The 24,334-nt window shown below is 42.7% G+C and overlaps 1 protein-coding gene across 1 annotated transcript in view; it reads left to right on the forward strand.

Moving 5' to 3' along the window:
- Positions 1–12,815: 12,815 nt before the first annotated feature.
- Positions 12,816–24,334, forward strand: part of LOC307199409 (collagen alpha-6(VI) chain-like) — an 83,423-nt gene continuing 71,904 nt past the window's right edge. The window contains exons 1-3 of the mRNA XM_079947143.1: positions 12,816–12,882; positions 15,586–15,629; positions 23,826–23,920. Coding sequence (XP_079803269.1) covers positions 23,854–23,920 — 67 coding nt within the window. The 5' untranslated portion in view covers positions 12,816–12,882; positions 15,586–15,629; positions 23,826–23,853. The remainder of the gene's footprint in view (positions 12,883–15,585; positions 15,630–23,825; positions 23,921–24,334) is intronic.

A 24,334-nucleotide genomic window follows, 5' to 3' on the forward strand; every position in this document is an offset into this window, starting at 1 on the left:
TACTTCCAAATTTTCCACATTTTGTTTCTAAAACAGAAGATACGGTCCACACCGATCCACTGGCAGAACGTGAAACAATTTTTTACCGGGCCAGCTCTCAACAAACCTACACACATTTCAAGTCTTTGAGGTTTCATTTCCCTGTGAAAGGGGCTTCCCTATTTTTCTGCCTCATTGTCAGGGAACTTCAGATTTTCTTTTGAGTTTCCGTGAGGACAGGGTTTTGACTGCCCCTGTTTATTTTAACGTAGTAGAGTATGCTGGATGTCCCCTGTTTTCCAGGAAACATTTCTTCCATGTTCTGTAGCCTCCCTGTCTGCCCAATTTGTAAAACCTCATGATTTCTCCTCATCCCTCATTTTTAGTTGTAAAAGTACCCAGAAAGGCAGCAGGGTGCAGACCATTTGGAAGAGGCTTTGTCGAATGAAAGGACACCCACAAACATCCCTCAGCTACCTCAAAACTAAGGTGAGGAAAGAACATTTCATTTCATTTTCATTTCACCTTTCTATAATAATAATAATAATAATAATAATAATAATAATAATAATATTTACTTACTTACTTACTTACTTACTTACTTACTTACTTGTTTGTTTATTTATTTATACCCTGCCCACCTGACTGGCTTTCCCCAGCCACTCTGGGCGGCTTCCAACAAAATATTAAAAATACAACAAAACATCAAACATTAAAAACTTCCCTAAACAGGGCTGCCTTCAGATGTCTTCTAAAAGTCAGTTAGTTGTTTATTTCCTTGACATCTGACGGGAGAGCATTCCACAGGGCAGGCGCCACCACTGAGAAGGCCCTCTGCCTGGTTCCCTGTCACCCCGCGACTCGCAGGGAGGAAACCGCCAGAAGGCCCTCGGAGCTGGAACTCAGCTGAACAATGGGGGTGGAGATGCTCCTTCAGGTATACTATATTGCTATGCACAAGGCAGTATACAGCAACAAAAAACACACCCTTTACAATAATCTGATCCAATATAATGCAGTACAGCTGGTTTAAACTGGTTCTCTTATCTCTTCTGTCAAGGTCATGTTGACTATAAAAGTAAGACCAGAAGGAGCCTGGGTTTCACTTTCTCTTTCTATCTCCTTTCCTTCTGGTGTTATTGTAAGTTTAAGTTAAGTCTGCTGCAACTGGTTTTCTTATGGACAGTGCCAGTCCTGAGTGTATTGGATTTGTAACCGTTGTGCTCATTTGCCTTCAGTAGCAGTAAAGCTCCACTGAATGAAATACAATTGCCCAGTGGCGTAGCGTGGAGGGTGCAGGGGGGGCCGGCCGCACTGGGCGCAACATCGGGGGGGGGGGCATGCTCGCCGCCTCCGGAGTCGCCGAAGAGCCTCGGGCACAGGCTGTAGCAGAGCCCCATGTCTCGCGGAAACGACGAGCTGTGCGCACGTCCGGGCTGAAGGCGTCCGGCAGGCAGCAGCTCTCAGCGCTCGCCGCGGTCCCCGCGTATCAGGGTATATATGCTGCAGCTGCTGGGCCATGTTGCATTTTCCTCGCCTCTCTGCCCTCCTCCTCCGGGCAAGCGGCGTCGTTTGGGCGGCAGCGCCAGCGGCAACTTGCCTCAGATCACCTGACACGGACCCGCCGCCGCCGTGGCTACCTTACCGTAAATACCCCAGCCCAGGCAGCAGCAAGAAGAAGCTGGCAGCGGCGGCAGGTTAGGGGTTAGGGGTTAGGGGCGCAAATTACTTGCCTTGCCCTGGGTGCTGAAAACCCACGCTACACCGCTGCAATTGCCTCTGGTCTATTTTGGGGGAATCTTGCAACGTGTTTAAGTTTTTACTCTGCTAACTATACGTCGGAGTTCTGCTCTGGATCATATTGAGTAGAATCTCAGTGACAAACAGAACAGCTCTTCTTTTGTTATCTCTGTGGATCTGATCTCCTGGGTGACATGGATGTCATGAGGCAATTGAATATGCATGCGTACTCTGTCTGTTTCCCTCCCACCCTCCTACCTTTGTGTGGCCCTGGGCACTGGCAACCCATGCTATGCCACTGCCTGCCAGTGTAGTAGCCAATTCTGAGCTGGCTAGACCAATGGTCTTACATGGTATAAGGCAGCTTTCTATGTTCCTAACACATATTTAAAGCACACCACTTGCCCCTCAGAATCCTGGAAACTACAGTTTACCCCCCGCAAAGCTACAATTCACAGCACCCTTAACAAGCTGCGGTTTCCATGATTTCTGAAGGGAGCTATGTGCTTTTAATGTTATGATGTGGTAGATGTGACCATAGATGAAAAAAGACTTCAAGCATGCTTTTTCTTCATTTGAACCTTAAATCTCTGCAGTCTGTTACTAGTCTACTGATTTTATTTTTGTGATGATTGCAATAAAATGGTTGGATTTGGCAGGCATAAATACAACAGTTTGAAGAACTTCAGGATTAATTGGGTGCTAAAAGCTGTAGACAGAGCAGGACTGTTCTTTTCCCTCACAGAACACTTTAGAAATCTGCTGCAAAGTAAGAAATGAATCAAATCTGCAATGTGGATTTTAAATATCCAGTGACATTAAACCTTGAAGGTTTTGAAGTGGTGTAACAATTCTTTAAAATAACCCTGACAGTTACAGCTTTCCATTTTGAAAAGATTTGATAAAAGGGGGTTGGTTTTTTCAAAATGTTATTATATTCTATCATTTGTCACATAATACATACTTGCAAATTCTATATTACAAATCAAAACACTAGCGGTGAGTGCTTAGCACTTCCGGAGAAGTTGAAGTAACCAAAAAACACTGAGATTTTTAGATGGATATTGTAATTTGTGAGTTTTAGGACAGATGCAGGGCTGAGCTCATCTGATAGCATCCAAACTTAAGCAAAAACCACCTCCTCTGCCCCAGGAAACCGCATTTGTAATTGTCACAACAAATGGGGAAAAGTCGTACCAAAGTCATGATTTGGTCTGCCATCTCGTTTCAAAATTACACAAAACAAATTACCATGAAAATCCCTGAAGTAATTGACTATAGAATAACAAAAATCAAAAAATAAACTAGAATTAAACAAAGACTTTACGAGATGCCGGCTACAAAACTCAAAAAACAGTTTTTAACATCAGCAGCCAGGAGCGCTTCACGTGACCCAGAAGTGTCCTCGGACAGCGCTGGCCCCCGGCCTCTTAAGCGAGATGGGCGCGCAATCCCAGAGTCGGTCACGACTGGCCCGTACAGGCAGGGGTACCTTTACCTTTACCTATACTGGCTATGCTCATTATGTATAAAAACAGAAGTCCCAATAAAGGAAGAATGGATACAAAAACTTATGGAATGTGCAGAAATGGCGAAACTTACCGAAAGAATAAAAAATCAAGATAACTTTTTTAAAAAATAAAAGAATGGAAATGATTTATTGAATATTTACAGAAAAATTATAAACAGATAAAAACATTGGCAGGATTATTGTAACAACCTGCAGTTTTATAAGAGTATATATTTAAAGAAGATGAATAGATGAGTAAATTGAGTTAATTTGGATAGGCAAAAGATATTAAAAACAAATTTAAGGAACCACAGAAAGAGGGGGAAGGAAGTCAAGTTTTGAAAGATCATCGGTGTCCCATTTGCCCCTTTGGCTACCACAGAGTTAATTCTATTTTTAGTTTCAATATAAATCGGTTCGATCAGGTCCTAATGCTGCCACAAACAACTCATCGCAGTATTCAGCTAAGTGATCTCCTTCTTTGAGCTGAAAAGGGTACTAAATATGGAGACTTGCATGCGGTTGGCTATTCTTTTCCCATGCAGAAAGCATTAAACAGCTGTCACAGATAAATTATGCCATAGTGATAATGACGGGGGGGGGGGAGTCTGGAAATATACAAATTGTTCTGTGTCATCAGTTTTTTTATAACTCTGAAAGATAAACCAAGCAATGTGGAATTGTATCCTCCTGTTCCCAGTTTAATTGTTTCATATGTTGTGCTAAACACAATAATGACCAAAGCCTACAAGGTTTTGTTAACATCTGCCGCAGCATGTTTAAAACCAAAAGTTCTTCTATGATCCTTCCAAATTATTCTGAAAGAACCACAGTTTATACAAAACTGTTTTTAATTCATTCTGGCCTCAGCTAAACTTTCCCATAAATACATGAACCCAAAAGTTTAATAGCTACTCACCTTCCCTCTTAATTGAGCGCTGTAGCTTCTTTCCAACATATTAAAAGGGACCCTTGACCATTAGGTCCTGTCTTGGACGACTCTGGGGTTGCGGCGCTCATCTCGCTTTACTGACCAAGGAAGCCGGCGTACAGCTTCCAGGTCATGTGGCCAGCATGACTTTGAATGTGTTCTTCTTGCTCTCTTATTCTATATGTTAAACCTGAAAGCTCTGCATATTCTACCCCCTTATTTTACCAGTCGTCTTTGCCTGGGACCTCTCTTGCTTTCCATTTTTGGACTAACAAAACTCAAGTTGCCGCTGCTGCATACATAAATAAATTTTGTTGACACTTGGGGATTTCAGTCTGGATTATTCCCAACAGAAAGGTCTCCATTCTTTTTGGGAAAGTTATTTTAATCATTTTCTTCAACTCATTATAGGTCATTTCCCAATATTCTTTTACCTTTTTACGTGTCCACCACATACGAAAAACCGTTCCCTTCATTTCTTTACATTTCCAACACATATCTGATTCTGCTTTATACAGTGGTACCTCGGTTCTCGAATGCAGTGCTTTTTTTCTGGGGGTACACGGGGTACACATACCCCTAAATATTTTGTGACTCTAAGTTTGGCCTCATTGAGGGTCAGCATTTCAATATGAGTAGGAAAATGACAGTACACCTAAACATATATATATTTTTAGACAAAAAGCACTGCCCAAATATAATCCGTTCCAGAAGACAGTTCGAGTTCTGAAACGTTCAAAAAGTGCGGCACAAAGGGCTGACTGCAAATTCAATTGAGAAAATAAAAAAACATGCAGCGGAAGTCGTTCAACTTCCGAGGTGCGTTCAAAAACAGAAGCATTAACTTCTGGGTTTTCGGCGTTCGGGTTCCGAAACGTTCGTCAACGGAGACGTTTGAGAACCGAGGGACCACTGTACATCTTACCCAACCTACTTGGAATCAAATACCATCTGTGAATCATTTCCATGTAATTCTCTTTCAGTGAGTAACATGCAGTAAATTTCAAATCATTCTTCCAAAGTTTCTCCCGAGCTTTAAATTTATATTGTGTCTTACATCCCTTGCCCAGTGTGTCACTGAAGCTTTGACTAGCTTGTCTTTTGTTTCCCATTCTAATAAAAAGTTATACAGTTTGGACAACAGCTTGCCCTTATTCTGTTAATAATTGTCTTTCAAATTGTGAGGTTTTTACTTTCCGTCCTCTCCTGCTGTTCATAAAAGACACTGCCTCTGTTAACAGCAGTATGACTGGAGCACAGCAATCAACATATTTCTCTCTGAATTATAGTAGCAGAGGAATGCTATTATTATTTAAGGGTCATTTGGGGAAAGGAAACATGTCAGAGACTGTTCTGGCCACCCACTGCTGGTGCTGTTTGTAGTTTATAGACAGTAATAAAAAGAAGGGAGGTGCTGCTGACATTATCTATTTCACCAAACCTTTACAAGGCATTTCAAATATAGGTAAAGGTAAAGGTACCCCTGCCCATACGGGCCAGTCTTGACAGACTCTGGGGTTGTGCGCCCATCTCACTTAAGAGGCCAGGGGCCAGCGCTGCCGGAGACACTTCCGGGTCACGTGGCCAGCGTGACATCGCTGCTCTGGCGAGCCAGAGCCGCACACGGAAACGCCGTTTACCTTCCCGCTGGTAAGCGGTCCCTATTTATCTACTTGCACCCAGAGGTGCTTTCGAACTGCTAGGTTGGCAGGCGCTGGGACCGAGCAGCGGGAGCGCACCCCGCCGCAGGGATTCGAACCGCCGACCTTTCGATCGGCAAGTCCTAGGCGCTGAGGCTTTAACCCACAGCGCCACCTGCGTCCCTTTCAAATATAGACCATCATAAAACATCTCTATAATTTTTTTTGAAATATAAACAAATAAACGGTCATGTTGAAATACATAATAATGAGGATTTTCATTGGAGTTTCTTCCTGCTAAATAGTGCCATTCACCACTCTGAGAGAAACTTTTGATAAAAGCTCAGCCACCCTTGCAGTTACTTCCGGGTTAATGTCAGACAGATGGAATCTGATATTTTCATTTTTCTGTGGTGTTAGACTGCCCCCAAAAAGGGGATAGCGCACGTTTGCATAACTGGTTGTACAATGGACAGTAGAAAAGGATATGTTCTACGGTGTCCAGCACATTCAAAATACATCCGCAATGTCTATTGTTTCTGTTTTTTGTTTGTTTGTTTTTTGCATATTTACAGCTTTATTCAGCTTAGTTCAGGAACAAAGGAAAACATGACTGCTTGCCTTCATATCCAGCAAAACAGCCGCATATCAAAAGCTACATGCAATGGAAGTTCCCAGCAAGAGCTGGAAGTAAACAGGCATGTGATACACAAACGTCATGCCTGTACCCTTTTAAGGTGGAACGGAACTATATCCTTTTTTAAAAAAATAATAATATTTATTACTTTTAAACCTTACCAAAAAAAAAGAAGAAAAGAAGAAGAAAAGAAAAAAGACAAAAGACAAAAGAAATACAATACAATACAATACAATACAATATATAAACAATGCACAACACAACATTAACACATTAAACTAAACATAAAAAAATTAAAAAACATACATCATACCGTTTCAATGCCCTATCTTTCATTCCCTCGTTTCATCGACCTGCTCTCACCTCCCTTTTTGTATTCCACTTCTATTAATTATTTCAGCAATTTCTTTCCCTCCTTCTCTATTTTCTGTCATATAATTATCTTAACTTATTTTAACCTTATCTTCCATTAATACCATAATACTTATTTATGCTTAACTCCTTATAACATTTCTACTAAAGCCATATAATTTCATTCCAACATTTTACTAACACTCATTAATTTTACAATATTTCTATAAATAAACTTTAAACTTTTTCCAATCTTCTTCCACCGTCTCTTCTCCCTGGTCTCAGATTCTGACAGTCCTTTCCGTGCAATGTCTATTGTTTCTGGGGATGTTTAAATATTTGCCCTCGACAAAAGCTGAGGGAGAAACGTTCCGTCGGGCTAACATAAATCACCAGGATTATTAGTTTTGAAATATAAGCGACCCTGTTGTCTGTTGCATTTAAACCATGAAGCTTGGAAGAGTAGATTTAACTACAGCTGACTCCATGTTTTGTTTTTCAGTGACCCTTAATCTGATTTGAATATTACGATAAATATACAGTGGTACCTCAGGTTACATACGCTTCAGGTTACAGATGCTTCAGGTTACAGACTCCGCTAACCCTGGAATAGTGCTTCAGGTTAAGAACTTTGCTTCAGGATGAGAACAGAAATTGTGCTCCGGTGGTGCAGCGACAGCAGGAGGCCCCATTAGCTAAAGTGGTGCTTCAAGTTAAGAACAGTTTTTAGGTTAAGAACGGACCTCCGGAACGAATTAAGTACTTAACCTGAGGTACCACTGTAATTGCTCACTTGAACTATACAGTGGTGCCTCACAAGACAAAATTAATTCATTCCGCGAGTCTCTTTTTCTTGCGGTTTTTTCGTCTTGCGAAGCACCCCTATTAGCGGCTTAGTGGATTAGCGCTATTAGCGGCTTAGCGGCTATTAGCGGCTTAGTGGCTTAGTGGCTAAGCGGCTATTAGCGGCTTAGCGGCTTAGCGGCTTAGAAAAAGGGGGGAGGGGAAAAACTCACAAGACTCGCAAGACATTTGTCTTGCGAAGCAAGCCCATAGGGAAATTCGTCTTGCGAAGCACCTCAAAAGACGGAAAACTCTTTCGTCTAGCGAGTTTTTCGTCTTGCGAGGCATTCGTCTTGCAGGGCACCACTGTACTAGAGTTCCAAGCCAATACCCATAGATCCGATTTTGCTATGTAAGAGTTGGAACCATCTGGATTTATAAGAGTGCTTAAGTAAGGCTGACATTATCAACATAGTAAGTGATGGTTTTATTAGGGGGTGAAACAGGGAGCCGCCATCACTATTGCCACTGGAAGTTGCCCCTAGCTCCCAAACAGTTTGCAATGGAAGCTCTGGGAGAGTGTTTTTCAGCTGGTGAATAGCCTATGACGTGTTGTGGGGGCAATATTTTATCCCCAGCTCTCTCAAATAACTATATGAAGCTTTCAGATCTACTGCATACATCTAGGACTGCCTTTTACTACCTAATATGGCAGTTGCAACAGTTCCTGAATCAGGATAGCTTGACCTTAGGAGTCCAGGCATTGGTAACCTAAAGAATAGATTATCTCCATGCCGCAGGCATAAATAATGGAACTGTAAATTTGGGGCTCCCATATGTCCAGAATTTCCCAGACACGGGCGAGATTTTTCCGTCGAAAATGGCATCCGGGCCGAATTCTTGAAAAGTGGTTAAAATGTTCGGGGGAGCCCGAAATTGTTTTTTGGCGATTTCCCAAAAAATAGGTTAAAATAAAAAAAAAGCTTAATAACTTTTGTGTCCAGAAATATGGAAATATGAAATATGGCAACCCTAGTCAAGGGTGGGATGAATCTTAAAGAGGAATACTATCATATATTATTGAATCAACCAAATTCACTGATAGAGCTGACGGACCGTATCATTCCTTATTGTCCTATGTAATTGTCAGGCTTTGGGGAATCGGTTTCCTCCTGTTGTGGCAGTAGATAAGCAGAACAAAGGAAAACGAGTCCTCTTACCAGTTAGAAACTTTAATGATCAGAGCGAGAGAACAAAGGACCCATCTCCTAGAATGGCGTTGCTCCCAGTTAAGGATTCCACTCCTTTGTGTCACTATGAATCCACGTCACTCCTATGTTTTGTGACACAGCTTGTCCCCTCTCTGCTTTTTGTGCTTTCTGGTCTACCACTTTCTGAGCTCTTCTTGACCTTTGGCTGAACGGAGGAATGCTGTCCAGAGACTGGGAATCTGTTAACCCTCTCTCTTCCAGTGCAGTCATACCTTGGATTACAGACGCTTCGGGTTGTGCGGTTTCGGGTTGCGCACTGTGCCGAACCCAGAAGTACTGGAACGGGTTACTTCTGGGTTTTGGCGCTTGCGCAGAAGCACTAAATCATGCTTTGTGCATGCGCAGAAGCAACAAATCACGAGCCACACATGCGCAGACGTGGCACTGTGAGTCGCGGATGCTGCTGGTTGCGAACGTGCTTCCCGCATGGATCACATTCGCAACCCGAGCATCCACTGTACTTCTTCTCCTAGCTGTTCCCCATCCACTATTCCCCAGCTTCTGCCTTCTGAACTGTGCCCCTCTGCAAACCACTGTTCCAAATCTATACTGTCCTCCTGCTCCTGGGAAGATTCAGGATCAGGATCTGATCCTGCGTGGCTCCCACCATTCTTCCTCAGTTGCAGCCCTCCTCAGCACAGTCCCTGACATCTACTCAAACCTCTTCAAACCTATCTTTTTTACATTGCATCCAGGAAGGTTTTTAATTCACTTAGGCACCATCCTTCTGAAGAAGAAGAAAAGTTTGGATTTGATATCCCACTTTATCACCATCCGAAGGAGTCTCAAAGCGGCTAACATTCTCCTTTCCCTTCCTCCCCCACAACAAACACTCTGTGAGGTGAGTGGGGCTGAGAGACTTCAGAAAAGTGTGACTAGCCCAAGGTCACCCAGCAGCTGCAGGTGGAGGAGCAGAGACCTGGCTCCCCAGATTATGTGACTACCGTTCTTAACCACTACACCACACTGGCTCTGACAAATCAGGCTTACTGTTAAAAGTGTTAGGGTGTGAAACCTAAGACGCTGGCAAGTTAGCAATGTCATGTGACTTTAAGTAGTCAAGCTCGTTAAGTTGTTAAGTTGCTCAGTATATAAAGAATGTTTGTTTTCTCTGCCTGTGGGGGCGTGAAGCAAAATGTCTGAAAGCTTCGGAGGTGTTTCTGTTATCTTTCTGCAATAAACTGTCTTTGGAAAGACAGGCTTCCCTGTGTCGTTATTTCCTTGCTGCTGAGACTCTGAAGCATGTACTGCAACAAGAATCTCTGCACTGGACTTAATTAATGCTCTGCAAAGAGAACTGTTCCTGGTTGCGCAGCGGAAGCGTTTACTGGACCAGTACACAGACTCTCTTAAAAAGGCAGGGATTTACAAAGCACAGGTGCTGCCAAGGGATGTAGCGGGGGGCGGGGACCTACTGGGGCAATGACCCCAGGTAATTTTTTTTTGGGGGGGGGCACTGCTCATGCCACCCTGCCAGCATCGCACAGCCCTGTGCCCTTCGATCCCAGACTCGCCCTCGCTTTGCGCCATCAAGGCACTCTCGGCGGCTGGTGCTGCCACACTACCAAATTGACTCCTCCCAAATTCCACCGATCAAAGCAGTCCAATTAGCACATAAGAGACAAAGCAGCCCTTCAAGTAAACTGGTCCGCATGAAGAGTGTTATGTTAATAGTAAAACCTTCAACCTGGCCCAGTTAAAAACCAGTAGCCAGTGCAGACTCATTGAGTGGATCCTAGTGCTGCTAAGATCGCGGGTTCGAGCCCCACGCTGGGCAAAAGATTCCTGCATGGCAGGCGGTTGAGCTGGATGACCCTCAAGATCCCTTCCAACTCTCCTTAGAGTTGCCATATTTATAACAGATGTCCTTTCTGTATCCTGGACAGGAACGGTCAACATCATTTTATTTTGCGTCGATAGGGATTTCCAAACTGTTCAGGAAATGATTTATTTTTCTTTGGGTCAGATTTACGGAAGAAAAATATAAAACAACACAAACTCCGACAATGTTTCGTCATGTGTATCACTCCTGCCTGGAGGGATAGTTCTAGATTTCTCTTTGCAAGAAATGCTTTAAGCTAAAAAATATATAAATCTCTGGCTTTTCCAAAAATAACAAAGCTTGCTCGATTTTTTAAGTCTCATGTATAGGTGTGTTCTAAACATTACACACTCTTTCCAAAGTTTATCTTGCTTTATCTCCCGGACGTTTCTTAAGCTTTCCTCTTTTCCGTTTCCATGTTTTTATATATATGCAGACAAGCTTATGAAGTAACTCCTTAATACTGTTTATCCTGTGTCCAATATTGTATCAAGAGCCAGACAACTTGACTCAACTTATAATTGTTTCCTGAGACAGATGGATGCCAACAATAATTGATCATCTCTTGTGATCTTGTTTCAGTGCCTGCATATTCTCCTGACACTGCATTTAATATACAGAACTTGTTTTTCCCCCTTTTACATTAATTGACATTAAATTCATGAAAGTAATTCGGCACAGTGTGAAATGTCACTCGCACCAACATCTTCTCAATTGTTTGAGGTAAAATGGAATCATAGCCTGCAAAACAGAGTTGTGGAGGAATGAGTAACCAGGATTTTAAAACACCTCAAATCCCACATCAAATATTTTGGATAGCAATGAAGAATCTTTGTGGGCATAGTCAAATTCGCAACAGCATCAAAACATTTACCTATTAGATTACAGGGGTCAGCAAACTTTTTCAGCAGGGGGCCGGTCCACTGTCCCTCATACCTTGTGGGGAGCCGGACTATATTTTGGAAAAATATATATGAATGAATTCCTATGCCCCACAAATAAACCAGAGGTGCATTTTAAATAAAATGGCACAGTCTACTCATGTAAAAACGCACTGATTCCTGGACCATCCGCGGGCCGGAATTAGAAGGCCTGATCCGGCCCCCAGGCCTTAGTTTGCCTTCCCATGTATTAGAATTTCATGTAGTAGAAAATCCTTACTGTAGTTCTGAAAAACAATCAGAGTTTAATTAGGCTATAGATATTGGGTGATATACGGGTATAAGGTGGAAAGAAGAAGAAGAAGAAGAAGAAGAAGAAGAAGAAGAAGAAGAAGAAGGTAGTAAAAGGTAAAGTACCCCTGGACAGATAAGTCCAATCAAAGGCGACTATGGGGTTGTGGCACTCATCTCGCTTTTAGGCCAAGGGAGCCAGTGTTTGTCCACAGACAGCTTTCCGGGTAATGTGGCCAGCATGACTAAACTGCTTCTGGCACAAGGGAACACCATGACGGAAACCAGAGCACACGGAAACACCGTTAACCTTCCCGCTGCAGTGGTACCTATTTATCTACTTGCACTGGCGTGCTTCCGAACTGCTAACTTGGCAAGTCGTACTCGACAGTATGCCATTCCCTTGACAGAAGCACAGCTTCGGGGCACACTGTGCAGGCTCTGTGCATCGGAGAAACACACACACACACAAAACTCCACAGAAAGGTTCTCCATTCTGTGTCCATGTCTCCTGAAATGCTACCAAACAACGTTTGGGGTTGGGGCTTTTGCTTTTGGCTGTTGCCTTATTTAATATGGTGAGCAGCCAGATACTCCTCTGCAAATAACCACTGCCAGTAGTTTTGCTATATTATTTGGCTAGCGAAGTTGAGCTTGTGATAAGAGGCAGGGGGACTAACAGATGTGAGGGGAGGGGGATGAAAGAGAGAGGAATTCAGCATTCTGACCAGCATTTAAAAAATAATAATTCACAAGAAACCAAGTTCTTTTCTATCCAGCAATTTGCAGTCCAGTTGCACAGGGTGGAAGAGAGGAAATCCCCTCTGAAAATGCCACTATGGCCTTTGACTGTGGATTCAGAGATAATGACGCAGTAACCAAAATCAAGGGTGGGTGGTGCTGCTTGCTTTTCCAGGGAATTTGATCCAATTTGCTGCCTTGGGAGAGGATTTATGGGATGTTGCTGACATTACTGCTCATAAAAGGGCCAGTCTTTCCTGAGCCACTTTGCGGTTGACGAAGTTGCGCAGTTACCTTGTCAATTGGTAAGTGTCTTCATTCATTGCTTGTCAGGGGTTGCTGAAGTTGTTGAGATCAAAAAAACCCCATTTTTAAAGTTACTGTTTTGTCAGAAGACTTTCCTGGGGTGTAGATGTTGGCTTCCCCCCTGCTGCCCCCCTTGACATGATTTACTAAAGAGAGACATTACTGACTGCAGATTTTACAGTCCAATTTGAAATGAGAGGTTGTGACTGTATGTGATTGCTTCAAAGCGTTCTTAGAAGCTCTGAATGTTTTTAATTGTTCCCATAATTATTTATTCAGCTTACATCCTGTCGTTCCTCCCAAAGGAGCCCAGGGTGTTTTAGAATTTTAAAAATAAGTTGGAAATGTGCTTTTATTTTGTTTAAAATTATACTGTTTTAATGTTTTGATGTTGCCTTAATAAATACTCTCTCAAAACTTAAGCTATTGCATTCTGGTATTGGAAACCTTTGTTCTAAGTATGCATAACTACTCTTGTGCCCAATACCTGTGTTCAGTACTTCACTCTGATTTTAAACAAAAAAATAAATTGCGCATATTATATGCTTTTGAATTTGAATCTTAACTCTTCGTTTGTGATGCTGGCAATATTTGCTTTGTGGATAAATACACCATTCTTTTCTAAGCATAGCATCATTCTGATACCATGCGCATTCCTTTCCTTTCCCTCCTGCACAGTTCTTGAATATTTCACTGGCCTTCACAAGTGCAGAAAAAAGCATAAATATATCCTCCATAGATGTAATCTATTCACCGCTAAGCACTTTTTAAAGTCCTACTGATTTCCTAGGAGATTTAAGCACCTATTTAACTTTTCCTGGATGACGTTAGTTTAAAGGTACTAATCCATGACTGCTCAATATAACAGTAACCGCTGCTTTGTGATCCTCTTATTCTGCAAAATCTTGAGGAGGGGGAAATGAGATTATTGCTAGAACACAACATGACTGTTGACATCCATGGTTTGTTTCTGTATGAATTTTCTGTATGAATTTTCTTTTAGTAGTGAGCATTCTATTACAGATTTGTCTATCGGTTGGTGCATACTGTTGATTCCCCTTCTTATAGCATTGCAATTCTGTATACATCTTCTCAAAATTAAGTCCCACTGAGTCTATTAGGAGTTACTCCCAAGCAGAGACTGCAATTCTGTGCCCCCTTAAACTAGCCCCATTGAAATCAATGGGACTTCTGCGTAGATTGCGCTGTTAGCCTCTAGAGCAAACTAAGCGGACAGCAAAACTTATTCAATGGCACATTTCCCCCACTCAGTCTGAAAGTTTGTTTGGGCAAGGTATTCCAACAAAACGCACAATTTAAAATACAGATTCCGAACATATAAGGAATAATGCAGTCGGAAGCAGTGTCTGGGCGGAAATCGCAAACAATGTCCATGAAAATCCGGATGTATGGCAACCCATCTCTGCAGTGCCATTTTTGGCGATTTCCCTTAAAAAATAGCTCAAAGGCTTTAATTTTTGTGTGAAATTACCCCAAAATTGGCAACCCTAATTTAGTAGATCACACCACAATTCATTTCTCTCCTCCCCTCTGCAATTATTGCTGTCACTGTGTAATAGAAGCAGAACTTTCACATACAACTATCATCAGAGATTAAATGTTAACGTCTTAATAGTAAAGTGAAAGCGTTTGATTTTCATTTTTTGCTATATATAGTCCATTCAAAAGTAAAACCAACTGAGTTCCTTGGGGCTTACTCCTAGGAACCCGGGTGTGAGATTGCTGCCCTGCATACTGCTATCTCCATATTTATCCCTGTCAGAGGACTATAAACGTAAGTTCCATTTGGTCCAGCATTCAGTTTTTCACAGTGGTCAGACAGATTACAGTTCTCTCCCACTGAGAAGGACCATCATTCAGTGATAGAGCACACGCTTGCTTTGTAGAAGATCACAAGTTCATTCACCAGCATTTAAAGGTAGGGTTGGGAAGCCCTGCAGAACCTCTGCTAGTCAGTGCTGCTAGATAGATCAACAGTCTAACATTCTCTGTGCAGTAACTTTCTATATTACAGAGCCAGTGTGGCGTAGTGGTTAAGAGCAGTAGCCTCGTAATCTGGGGAACCAGGTTCGCGTCTCCACTTCTCCACTCCTCCACATGCAGCTGCTGGGTGACCTTGGGCCAGTCATACTTCTTTGAAGTCTCTCAGCCCCACTCACCTCACAGAGTGTTTGTTGTGGGGGAGGAAGGGAAAGGAGAATGTTAGCCGCTTTGAGACTCTGTTGGGTAGTGATAAAGCAGGATATCAAATCCAAACTCTTCTTCCTCTTCTTCTTCTTCTTCTTCTTCTTCTTCTTCTTCATCCCCACCCCAATTAAACCTGGCAGTCAGAGAAGTTCCTTTTGGCCATTGTGGCTAATCACCATCAACAAGCTCATCCTCCATGAATTTCTCTAATGCTCTGTTAATACCATCTAAGCTAGCAGACATCTCTATGCATTCATTGTGAGAGTGTACCCTTTTGACTGTCCTGAATCCAGCCCCTATCAGTTTCTCTGAGTGACACAAGGTTCAAATATTACGGAAGAGGGGGGAAATTTTTCCTCCACATTGTGTACAATTTCATAAATTGTTATCATGCTAGCCTTTTTAAAATTAAAAAAAAATCCTCCAACTCTTATTTTAAGGAAATGTGCTAAACCTGCTTGATTTTTTATTATTATTTCCTGAATGTTTTCCAGCTCCGTGATGTGCTTTTGGAGTTGGAGTGACCCAAAATACACAGGTAAGTCTTCTTCCTACTGCTGTTTTCTAACTCTATAAAATTACTGGTGGGGTGTGGTGATGAGAAATATATAGGCACTTCTTCTTCAGCATTGTCTGATGCTTTGTTAGGAAATTGGGACAATTTTTTTCTGTTTAAGACTCCTACTTTATTTATTTAAAGTAATAAATATACCTTGAAGCCAGATGTTGCAGCCAGATGTTCTACCTCTACCACCCAGGTTCCCCTCTCTTTTTTTCCAGCTGATATTCAATATGCTCAGTGTTTGTTGGGCTGTTTGGTTATTAGGCTTAGCCCTGTCCTTATTGAACTGGAGTTTGTTTTTTTGCGTGGGTGTAGATAAAATAATAATAAGGAGAAAAATGTGTTTGAGTGGAGAACTTCAGGAGATTCATGCCTTGTGTCACTGAAGCATTCTTTGCAAAGAGAGATTTTTCCCTCCCGTTTCTAGTGGCCGCCTGCCATCACTAACAAAAAGTAAATGTACTTGTAAGTAGTCCCACATATCTACTGTCAAAAGCCTGGCTCAGTGCCTAACTGCGGGCAGACTTTCTAGGCTAGCCAGGACAGTGTTTCTTGGAATGTAGTCCAGGCAATATCCAGGAGGACAATGCGTGAGCTTCTGTAATGACGTTCTGGCTCTGCAGTACGAAGCCCGGAAGATATACCTTGATCATGGACTCCAGCTGTCTAAAGTACTCCTTGGGTGCTGCGGATTGGGGAGGTTGCCTCGTGAGGAGAGGCAGAGATCGTGAAAGCACTAGCTGTGAAGTCTCTCCATCCCTGTGCTTGTCACCTAACATGGAAGGTGATTGTTCCCATCGTCTTTAGAACTAATAATAATAATAATAATAATAATAATAATTGGGCAGCTCCCAACAAAATATTAGTAATAATAATAATTAATTGATTGATTGATTGATTAATAAATAATAAAGCGGAAAAATCAAACATTAAAAATTCCCTAAACAGGTCTGCCTTCAGATGTCTTCTAAAAGTCGGACAGCTGTTTAGATAAAAAATGTTGTTTTTCGGGACATATGCAATGAAAAGGGTAAAGAGAAATTCCCTTGGTAATTTTTCCATAAACAGGATAATAATAATAATTAAATAATATATTTTTTATTTATACCCCGCCCATCTGGCTGGGTTTCCCCAGCCTCTCTGGGCAGCTCCCAACAGAGTATTAAAAATACAATAAAACATCAAACATTAAAAATGTCCCTAAACAGGGCTGCCTTCAAATGTCTTCTAAAAGTCAGGCAGTTGTTTATTTCCTTGACATCCACAGGGTGGGCGCCACTACTGAGAAGGCCCTCTGCCTGGTTCCCTGTAACCTCACTTCTCGCAGTGAGGGAACTGCCAGAAGGCCCTCAGCGCTGGACGTCAGTGTCCGGGCTGAACGATGGGGGTGGAGATGCTCCTTCAGGTATACTGGGCCGAGGCTGTTTAGGGCTTTAAAGGTCAGCACCAACACTTTGAATTGTGCTTGGAAACGTACTGAGAGCCAATGTAGGTCTTTCAGGACCGGTGTTATGTAGTCTCGGCGGCCTCTCACAGTCACCAGTCCAGCTGCCCCATTTGGATTAGTTGTAGTTTCCGGGTCACCTTCAAAGGTAGCCCCACGTAGAGCGCGTTGTAGTAGTCCAAGCGCGAGATAACCAGAGCATGCACTACTCTGGCGAGACGGTCTGCGGGCAGGTAGGGTCTCAGCTGGCATACCAGATGGAGCTGGTAGACAGCTGCCCTGGACACAGAATAGTCCTGCGTCTCCATGGACAGCTGTGAGTTCAGAAAGACTTGGATTTCCCAGGGTTCCAGAATGGACAGGAGGCTCAAGGCCCCTGCTGCAGATAGACACTTCCCATTAGTTGGAAGGTGATGGAAATGGGAGCAGAGTGAGGCGAGAGCTAGTGCTCTCCTCCCCAGATGGTAGTTTCCCCTGCTACGCAATGCCTGACAAGGGCTTAAATGATCTGACTGTTGGCTTCAGAATATGATATGGTGCCAAACACTATGGGTAATATTCCTTGGGAAAAACAGCCAACGCAGATGTAAACTTAACACCAAGATTCTCAAACCCACGGGGGAAGGTTAAGACAATGGGATTTGCGTGCATTCATAGACTGGTAATTTGCAGCAGTCTTTCCCCCCAGTTTGGTGCTGGTTATAAGGATTTTCAGTCCCCTTGCAACCCCACCTTCTCTTTAGCTCGGAAGTGGCTTTGCAACAAAAGCAGTGCTGCAATTAGTTGCAATTTGGCACTTATGCGCATGCGCAAAGCGCGATTTAGCACTTCTGCGCATGCGCGACCTCCGTAACCCGGAAGTAACCCGTTCTGGTACTTCCAGGTTTACCTTCCCGCCAGAGCAGTACCTATTGATCTACTTGCACTTTGATGTGCTTTTGAACTGCTAGGTTGGCAGGAGCAGGGACCGAGCAACGGGAGCTCACCCTGTCGAGGGGATTTGAACCGCCGACCTTCTGATCGGCAAGCCCTAGGCTCTGTGGTTTAACCCACAGCGCCACCCGCAGTCAGTATATTTGCATGCAAAAGTGCCCAGGTCATCCCTGGTATCGCCAGGTAGCACTGGCCTCCTGCCCGAAGACCTAGAGACTCTGCAGTCAGTGTGTAGACAATATTGAGCTAGATGGATGCAATGGTTGGACTCATTGCCATTCGTGTATCCAAGTTATTGGGGCCTCTAATGAAAAATATGCGTTTGTGGGAACATTTGCTTGTTCTGCCGAGGACTGAGAATTGGCTCTCACTTGTGGCTTTTGGTTTCAAAGAAATTTGATTACCATTTGGCAAAGGACTTGATCCCTTACATCTGATAAAACTCCATACTTCAAAACGGATGGACAAAATGAACGGTTTATGGATGGATTTCAAATGGGGGGAAAATTATGAAACAGCTGTTGGATTTTGAAGTGGGGGGAGAGTGGGACTGATTAGCCACACCAGAAGAATGTTAGAGTAAATAAAGATCAATCCTAACATGGGTGAATAAAATAGAGGGCAAGTTTCAATGTGCCAAATTGTGAGAGGAGAGCTGCTTCTCCCATCCTGCCCTAATGACCTCATCTTTGTTTAGGTTCATGTCTTTTGTAATACTCTTAATAGACAGTGAAAGGAAAAACCAGTACAGTAAAATGATTTCCTACATCGGGCTTCGCATCCAGAAAAAATGCTGGCATCTGTTAAGTTTTGTTTTTAACGTATTTTTTTTTATTAAAGATTTCCCGGTTTACAAAAGGATGTGTAATGTCCCTTTTTTCAAGCTACATTTTCTACAGATCAGTTTCATTTGTTGAGACATTAGTGTTACATCAGGAAGAAAAGGGGGAAAGAGGTAGTAGGGGCCATGGTGAGTAGGGGTGGCGTGGCGATGTTTCTATTTTACTTAATGTATGTGTGGGGTTTTGTGTCAGCGTTGCTTGGGCGGGTTCCCTTTACTATTCGCTTGTGCTCCTTTGGTGGTGAGAGAAGTTGGGGTTGGCCTAGGGTGTGGTTGTTTGTTTGTGATTGGCCGTAGTGAACTTCGTTTTCGTGTGTGAGTGGGGTGGGTGGGTGTTTTTGAATTAGGTTAGCCAGATTGATTTGTTTGCTGTTGGTGGATTCTTGTCGTTGTCTTGTTGGGCTGTGTATGAGATAAAAGGGAGCCATACCGGGGTGAAGGCATCTTCTTCCATTTGTCCCTTTGTCAGTTTCAGTTTATGAAGCCAGGGTGGGGAAATTTTCTCAGCTGCCAGGTCAATTCCTTTTCTTGGCATCTTGGCATCTTGGCATCCACATGCCAGTAGTAGGAAGAGCCGAAAGCAAAAGTGTTCAGAGATGTTCTGGCGCCTGAGGGGAAACGTCCTCCTGCCCCCCCCCCCAGTGATGAGGGTGGGGAGGGGCGTGCGGCTCGGCAAGGGTTGTTAAGGATAATGGTTTAATTCCCTGAAATGGGAATGTTTGCTTATGTTGAATTGCTGTGTATTTTTAGGGGTTTTCCTTTGGCGGTAGCTCCCTCATGTGATTGGCTGACTGTGAGTCACATGAGAGAGGCAGTCCATTCTGTTGTGATTGTTATTCAAGTAACTGTTGTTTTTAACTGTTTTTCTGTTCTTCTGTCTCTCTCTGTGTGTGTGTGAGAGAGAGAGAGAGAGAGAGAGAGAGAGGTGGAATCTAGACACATAAAAAAGAAATGTTGTGAAGAGGCTTTTTTTAAAAAAAAAAGTTTTGAAACATATATTGAATTTGCCATAGCTCACCACCACCATCTAGTGTCATATTTGTATAATGCACTTCACAACACACTTAAAACATTTTATTTGCAGCTATATAGCCGAGTCCATAGAGAGAATGGCTGCTGAGAGAGGTTTCTCTGGATGCTGCCAAGGGCGGTGTGTGTCGGTGTGGTCAGTTTGGGTTGAAGCAGACAGAGGAAGAGCCCTAAATGTTAATAGGGAGAAACCTGTGCTCTCTATAAGTAACAAAGTGAATAAGCATGAGATTGTAGATAAGTTTTTCTCAGTTGTATATGTTTATGAAGGTCAAGTTCATTTGAATATAAAGAGTCTGGACATTGCACATCATCAAAATTTATTCACACACCCCCGCCAAGGGCTTTCCCTCAAGACCTTGCAAAACCTCAAGAAGGAGCCATTCTCGTACCCACCAACATTCTTACCTATGGATCTGGGGACATCAAAGGGGTGGAAGTGATCTCTCTTCCACTGGTCTGCGGCGCACCAGAGAGGTGTGGAGGCTGCTTCCTCAGCAATGCCAGGCTGGAGAAGAGGAGCAATGGCTCATATGTGGTGGGAATGTCGAGAAATTTAAAAAAAAAAAAGGGAAATGATATATAATGAATAGAAGAAAATGTTTAAAATGACATTTGTAAAAAAAAAAAAAACAGAAGCAGTTTTGTTAGGGATTGTAGGACAAGACCTGCCAAGGAAAACAAAGGATGTATTTATGTATGCAACAACAGCGACAAGAGTCTTGATAATAGCACAAGGATGGAAGAATGAGGAAACCCCCGACAAAAAAAGAGTGGCAAGAGAAATGGATAAACTACGCAGAATTGGCTAAACTGACATACAAATTGTGAGATAAGGACAGCTGTGACTTTAAAGAAGAATGGGAACTTTTCACACAGCTTAAAAAGACAACAAAATGAATTGGACTCCTTGGCAGGTTTTGAATAAACATACACAAATTTATTGATTGTTAACATAGTAGATAGGATTTATACATTTTTATAGTATGCAGAGAACAATTGAGAAATCAGAAAGAGGAGCTGAGGGAAGTCTCAAGGGGGAGGGAGGGAAGGCTTGATGGGGAGGTGGGGGGAATGATGAATATGAGATGTTTTGATATTTCGTTATGTTGAAATTGTTAATAATTTTTTTAAAAAGAGAGAGAGAGAGAGGGAGAGAGAAGAGGAGCAATGGCGACAGCATCAGTGCCACTGGTCTCTCTCTGCCCCATAGTTACACTCTCGGACCCAGCTGGCCACAGATGCTAAACCTTGAGAAGGAGGTTTTCTCTGATTGCCATCATCATATCCTCAACTTTCATCTATTCATCATCAGACCTTTTATTGGCATCATATACAAACATCCAAAACAAATCAATACAGAATTACCACTTCCCCAGTGGCACAAAACATTTGCTAAAAGAAAGGAGGCAGAGCAGCCTATCGTCACATCTCTAGGTCTCCAGGGAGATCAGACGTCTGCAGTGTATTTCGATGACAAAAAACCAAAAAGAGATATTTAGCCATTAACTTGGTGAGCTCCTGTTAATTCCCAGTAATAGAAAATGTATGACCTCCAACTCTGGTTTCTATTTGGGGATACAGAGTTGATCTAGAAATTGCTGACGGAGATCAGCATATACAGTGGTACCTCGGGTTACAGACGCTTCAGGTTACAGACGCTTTAGGTTACAGACTCCGCTAACCCAGAAATAGTTAAGAACTTTGCTTCAGGATGAGAACAGAAATCGTGCTCCAGTGGCGCGACGGCAGCAGGAGGCCCCATTAGCTAAAGTGGTGCTTCAGGTTAAGCACAGTTTCAGGTTAAGAACAGACCTCCGGAACGAATTAAGTACCTAACCTGAAGTACCACTGTAGTTTACAATTAAGAACCATACGTGTAAGGGTTTCCACCAGGTGGTCTTCACATGGGCAAGTTCTTTCTCCTTCCACCCTGCCTGAGAAGCTTCCCCAAAGGAGGTTGGATGGATTTGAATTAATCAATTGAAAAAAAATAGGTTGGGTCTACCTTTCCTGTCATAAATGCAATGAGGAAATGGGTCATATGTAATTGGACTCCTGAACTGAAGAGAGTTGGACCAGATGGCCCTTTGGGTCCCTTCGAACTCCATGATTCTGTGACTCCATTGGGCTTTTTATGGTTTCTTTTTGTCTGCCTGATTAAGTTCATAAAGCCAGAGGGCAAAACAGAGATGTTTAAAAAGGCCAGATATTTCTCTGGCTCCAAGGAATTGCACAATGAGTTCTGCTCTTGTTTCTCAGCTCGCGCCATATGGCAGACTGCTTTTGAATCAGAGGGGAGCTTCAGAAACTGCTTCTGATATGCATGGAGGACTAATGTTCGAAGGAGACGTTTTTTAAAAATCCCACTGGTCAAGCTCACACCCCTTAGACTTCCTAAAGTGGCTCTTTGGATCTCAGTTACGACGCCTGAGTCACATTAATGGGAACTGGCTCGCATGCTTGGATGTGTATATTTTTAGTTCCGGAGTTCTCATAAGTTTTTTTGTGTGGCTCAAGGGAGCTCATCCAGTTGAAGAGGGGGTAGGATACCAAAAGCACCCCATCCTCATTTCAGAGGGAGAACGGTCCTGGAAGGATCCTTTAAAAAAGTCCCATATTCTCAGAGACTTTGCTGTTGTTCATAGGAAGCCCAGAGCACTTGTTCTTTAGATGTCCCTTTTATGAAGAGGCACGTAGTGAGACTATTGGTCCCCTGCTGGTGAGGCTTGCTGACCTCCTGGAAAAGCAAAAATTGGATCTTTTCCTGTTAGGCAAAGATCATAAGACGACCCGGGTGGTTGCCAGATTCTGTGTACAGATCTGTAGGCACAGACCATTCCCTGACTCAAACTAGTTCATTAAGAAAATCCCCAAACTCGGTTCCATGGTTGACTCTGGGTCATCTCTCTGCGGTAGCTTATCTTAAAGTTTTAAGTGTCTATACGCTTATCGCATTCATAAATTTTAAATTTATTGTTGTACATTGTTTTAAATGTTTGTTTTCCTTCTGGAATTGCACTCCCAAGTGTGTTTTATAAGCTGGTCTCCGACCGTAATAAATTACAGTGGTACCTCGGGTTACGTACGCTTCAGGTTACAGACTCCGCTAACCCAGAAATAGTACCTCAGGTTAAGAACTTTGCTTCAGGATGAGAACAGAAATCGTGCGGCGGCAGCAGCAGGAGGCCCCATTAGCTAAAGTGGTCTTCAGGTTAAGAACAGTTTCAGGTTAAGAACGGACCTCTGGAACGAATTAAGTACGGTGGTGCCTTGCAAGATGAAATTAATTTGTTCCGCGAGTCTCTTCGTCTTGCGGTATTTTCGTCTTGCGAAGCACCCCTATTAGCGGCTTAGCGGATTAGCGCTATTAGCGGCTTAGCGGCTTAGCTATCCAGGGTTGTAAAGACTGCGGAGAGAATAACTGGGTGCACTCTTCCCACCTTGGATCAAATCTATGCTTCCAGGTGCCATAAGAAAGCTGCAGAGATAGCGCAGGATAGTGCGCACCCCAGAAACGATCTCTTTCAGCTTCTGCCTTCTGGAAGAAGGTCCAGGGTTATAAAGACTAGGACTAGCTGCCTCAGAAACAGTTTCTACCCAAATACGATTTTGGTTTTAAATGCAGTGTAAGGTAGTCTATATGGGAGTATATTGTATTTAATTATGGGGTATCAGAGTTTTTAGGGGGCTAAACAGACTGGGATAGCAGGGATAGCAGGCTTGTTGGTTTCTGAATGTCTGATGTAGGTTTTCAGTTTCATTGTTCTGTATGGGACAATGACAATAAAGATTATCATATTGTATTGTATCGTATCGTATCGTACACCACCTAGAACTCCTTGGAGGAAAAATTGGTATCAGTGAAATGAAATGAAATGAAATAATGAAATGAATGTGATTATGATGTCTTCCCCACCTCCAGATTTTTTCCGGGCTCATTTGTGCACAGAATGAAGATGTTTCTAATTTTTCTTCTGGTTACTCTCGGAGCACAGACGTGTACAGCACAGAGACCTGGTAATTCAGTATCCTTTTAAAAAAATGTAGCATGTCATATTTCGTGTTAAGATCAGTGGTTCTAAATAAACACAATTTTCACAATTTTCAATTGTGTCTATTTAAAGACGCTGGTAGCATTGAGATAAATTCAACGGTGTAAATAAGTTTTGATGGATGTAACAATGGATTATTGAATGGTTTCGTTAATGCAAAATATGCAGGGATGTATGGTATGCAAAATGAACCACGGAAAAGAAGGGAAGTCACTGATTTAAGGTTGTCTAAATGGATATTTTGAAATGTAATTTAGAAAATTATATAAATTTTATTAAATTCTCAGTGGTCCTTATAGTCTGGTGGCAATTTAGATCATAAGCTCCTTTCAAATAGATATTTGGTAGTAGGTGTGCAGCGGGGGGGGGGGGGGGAGAG

Source organism: Podarcis cretensis (assembly GCF_951804945.1).
Source record: "Podarcis cretensis genome assembly, chromosome: 12".
In the NCBI taxonomy this organism is placed as follows: Eukaryota; Metazoa; Chordata; class Lepidosauria; order Squamata; family Lacertidae; genus Podarcis; species Podarcis cretensis.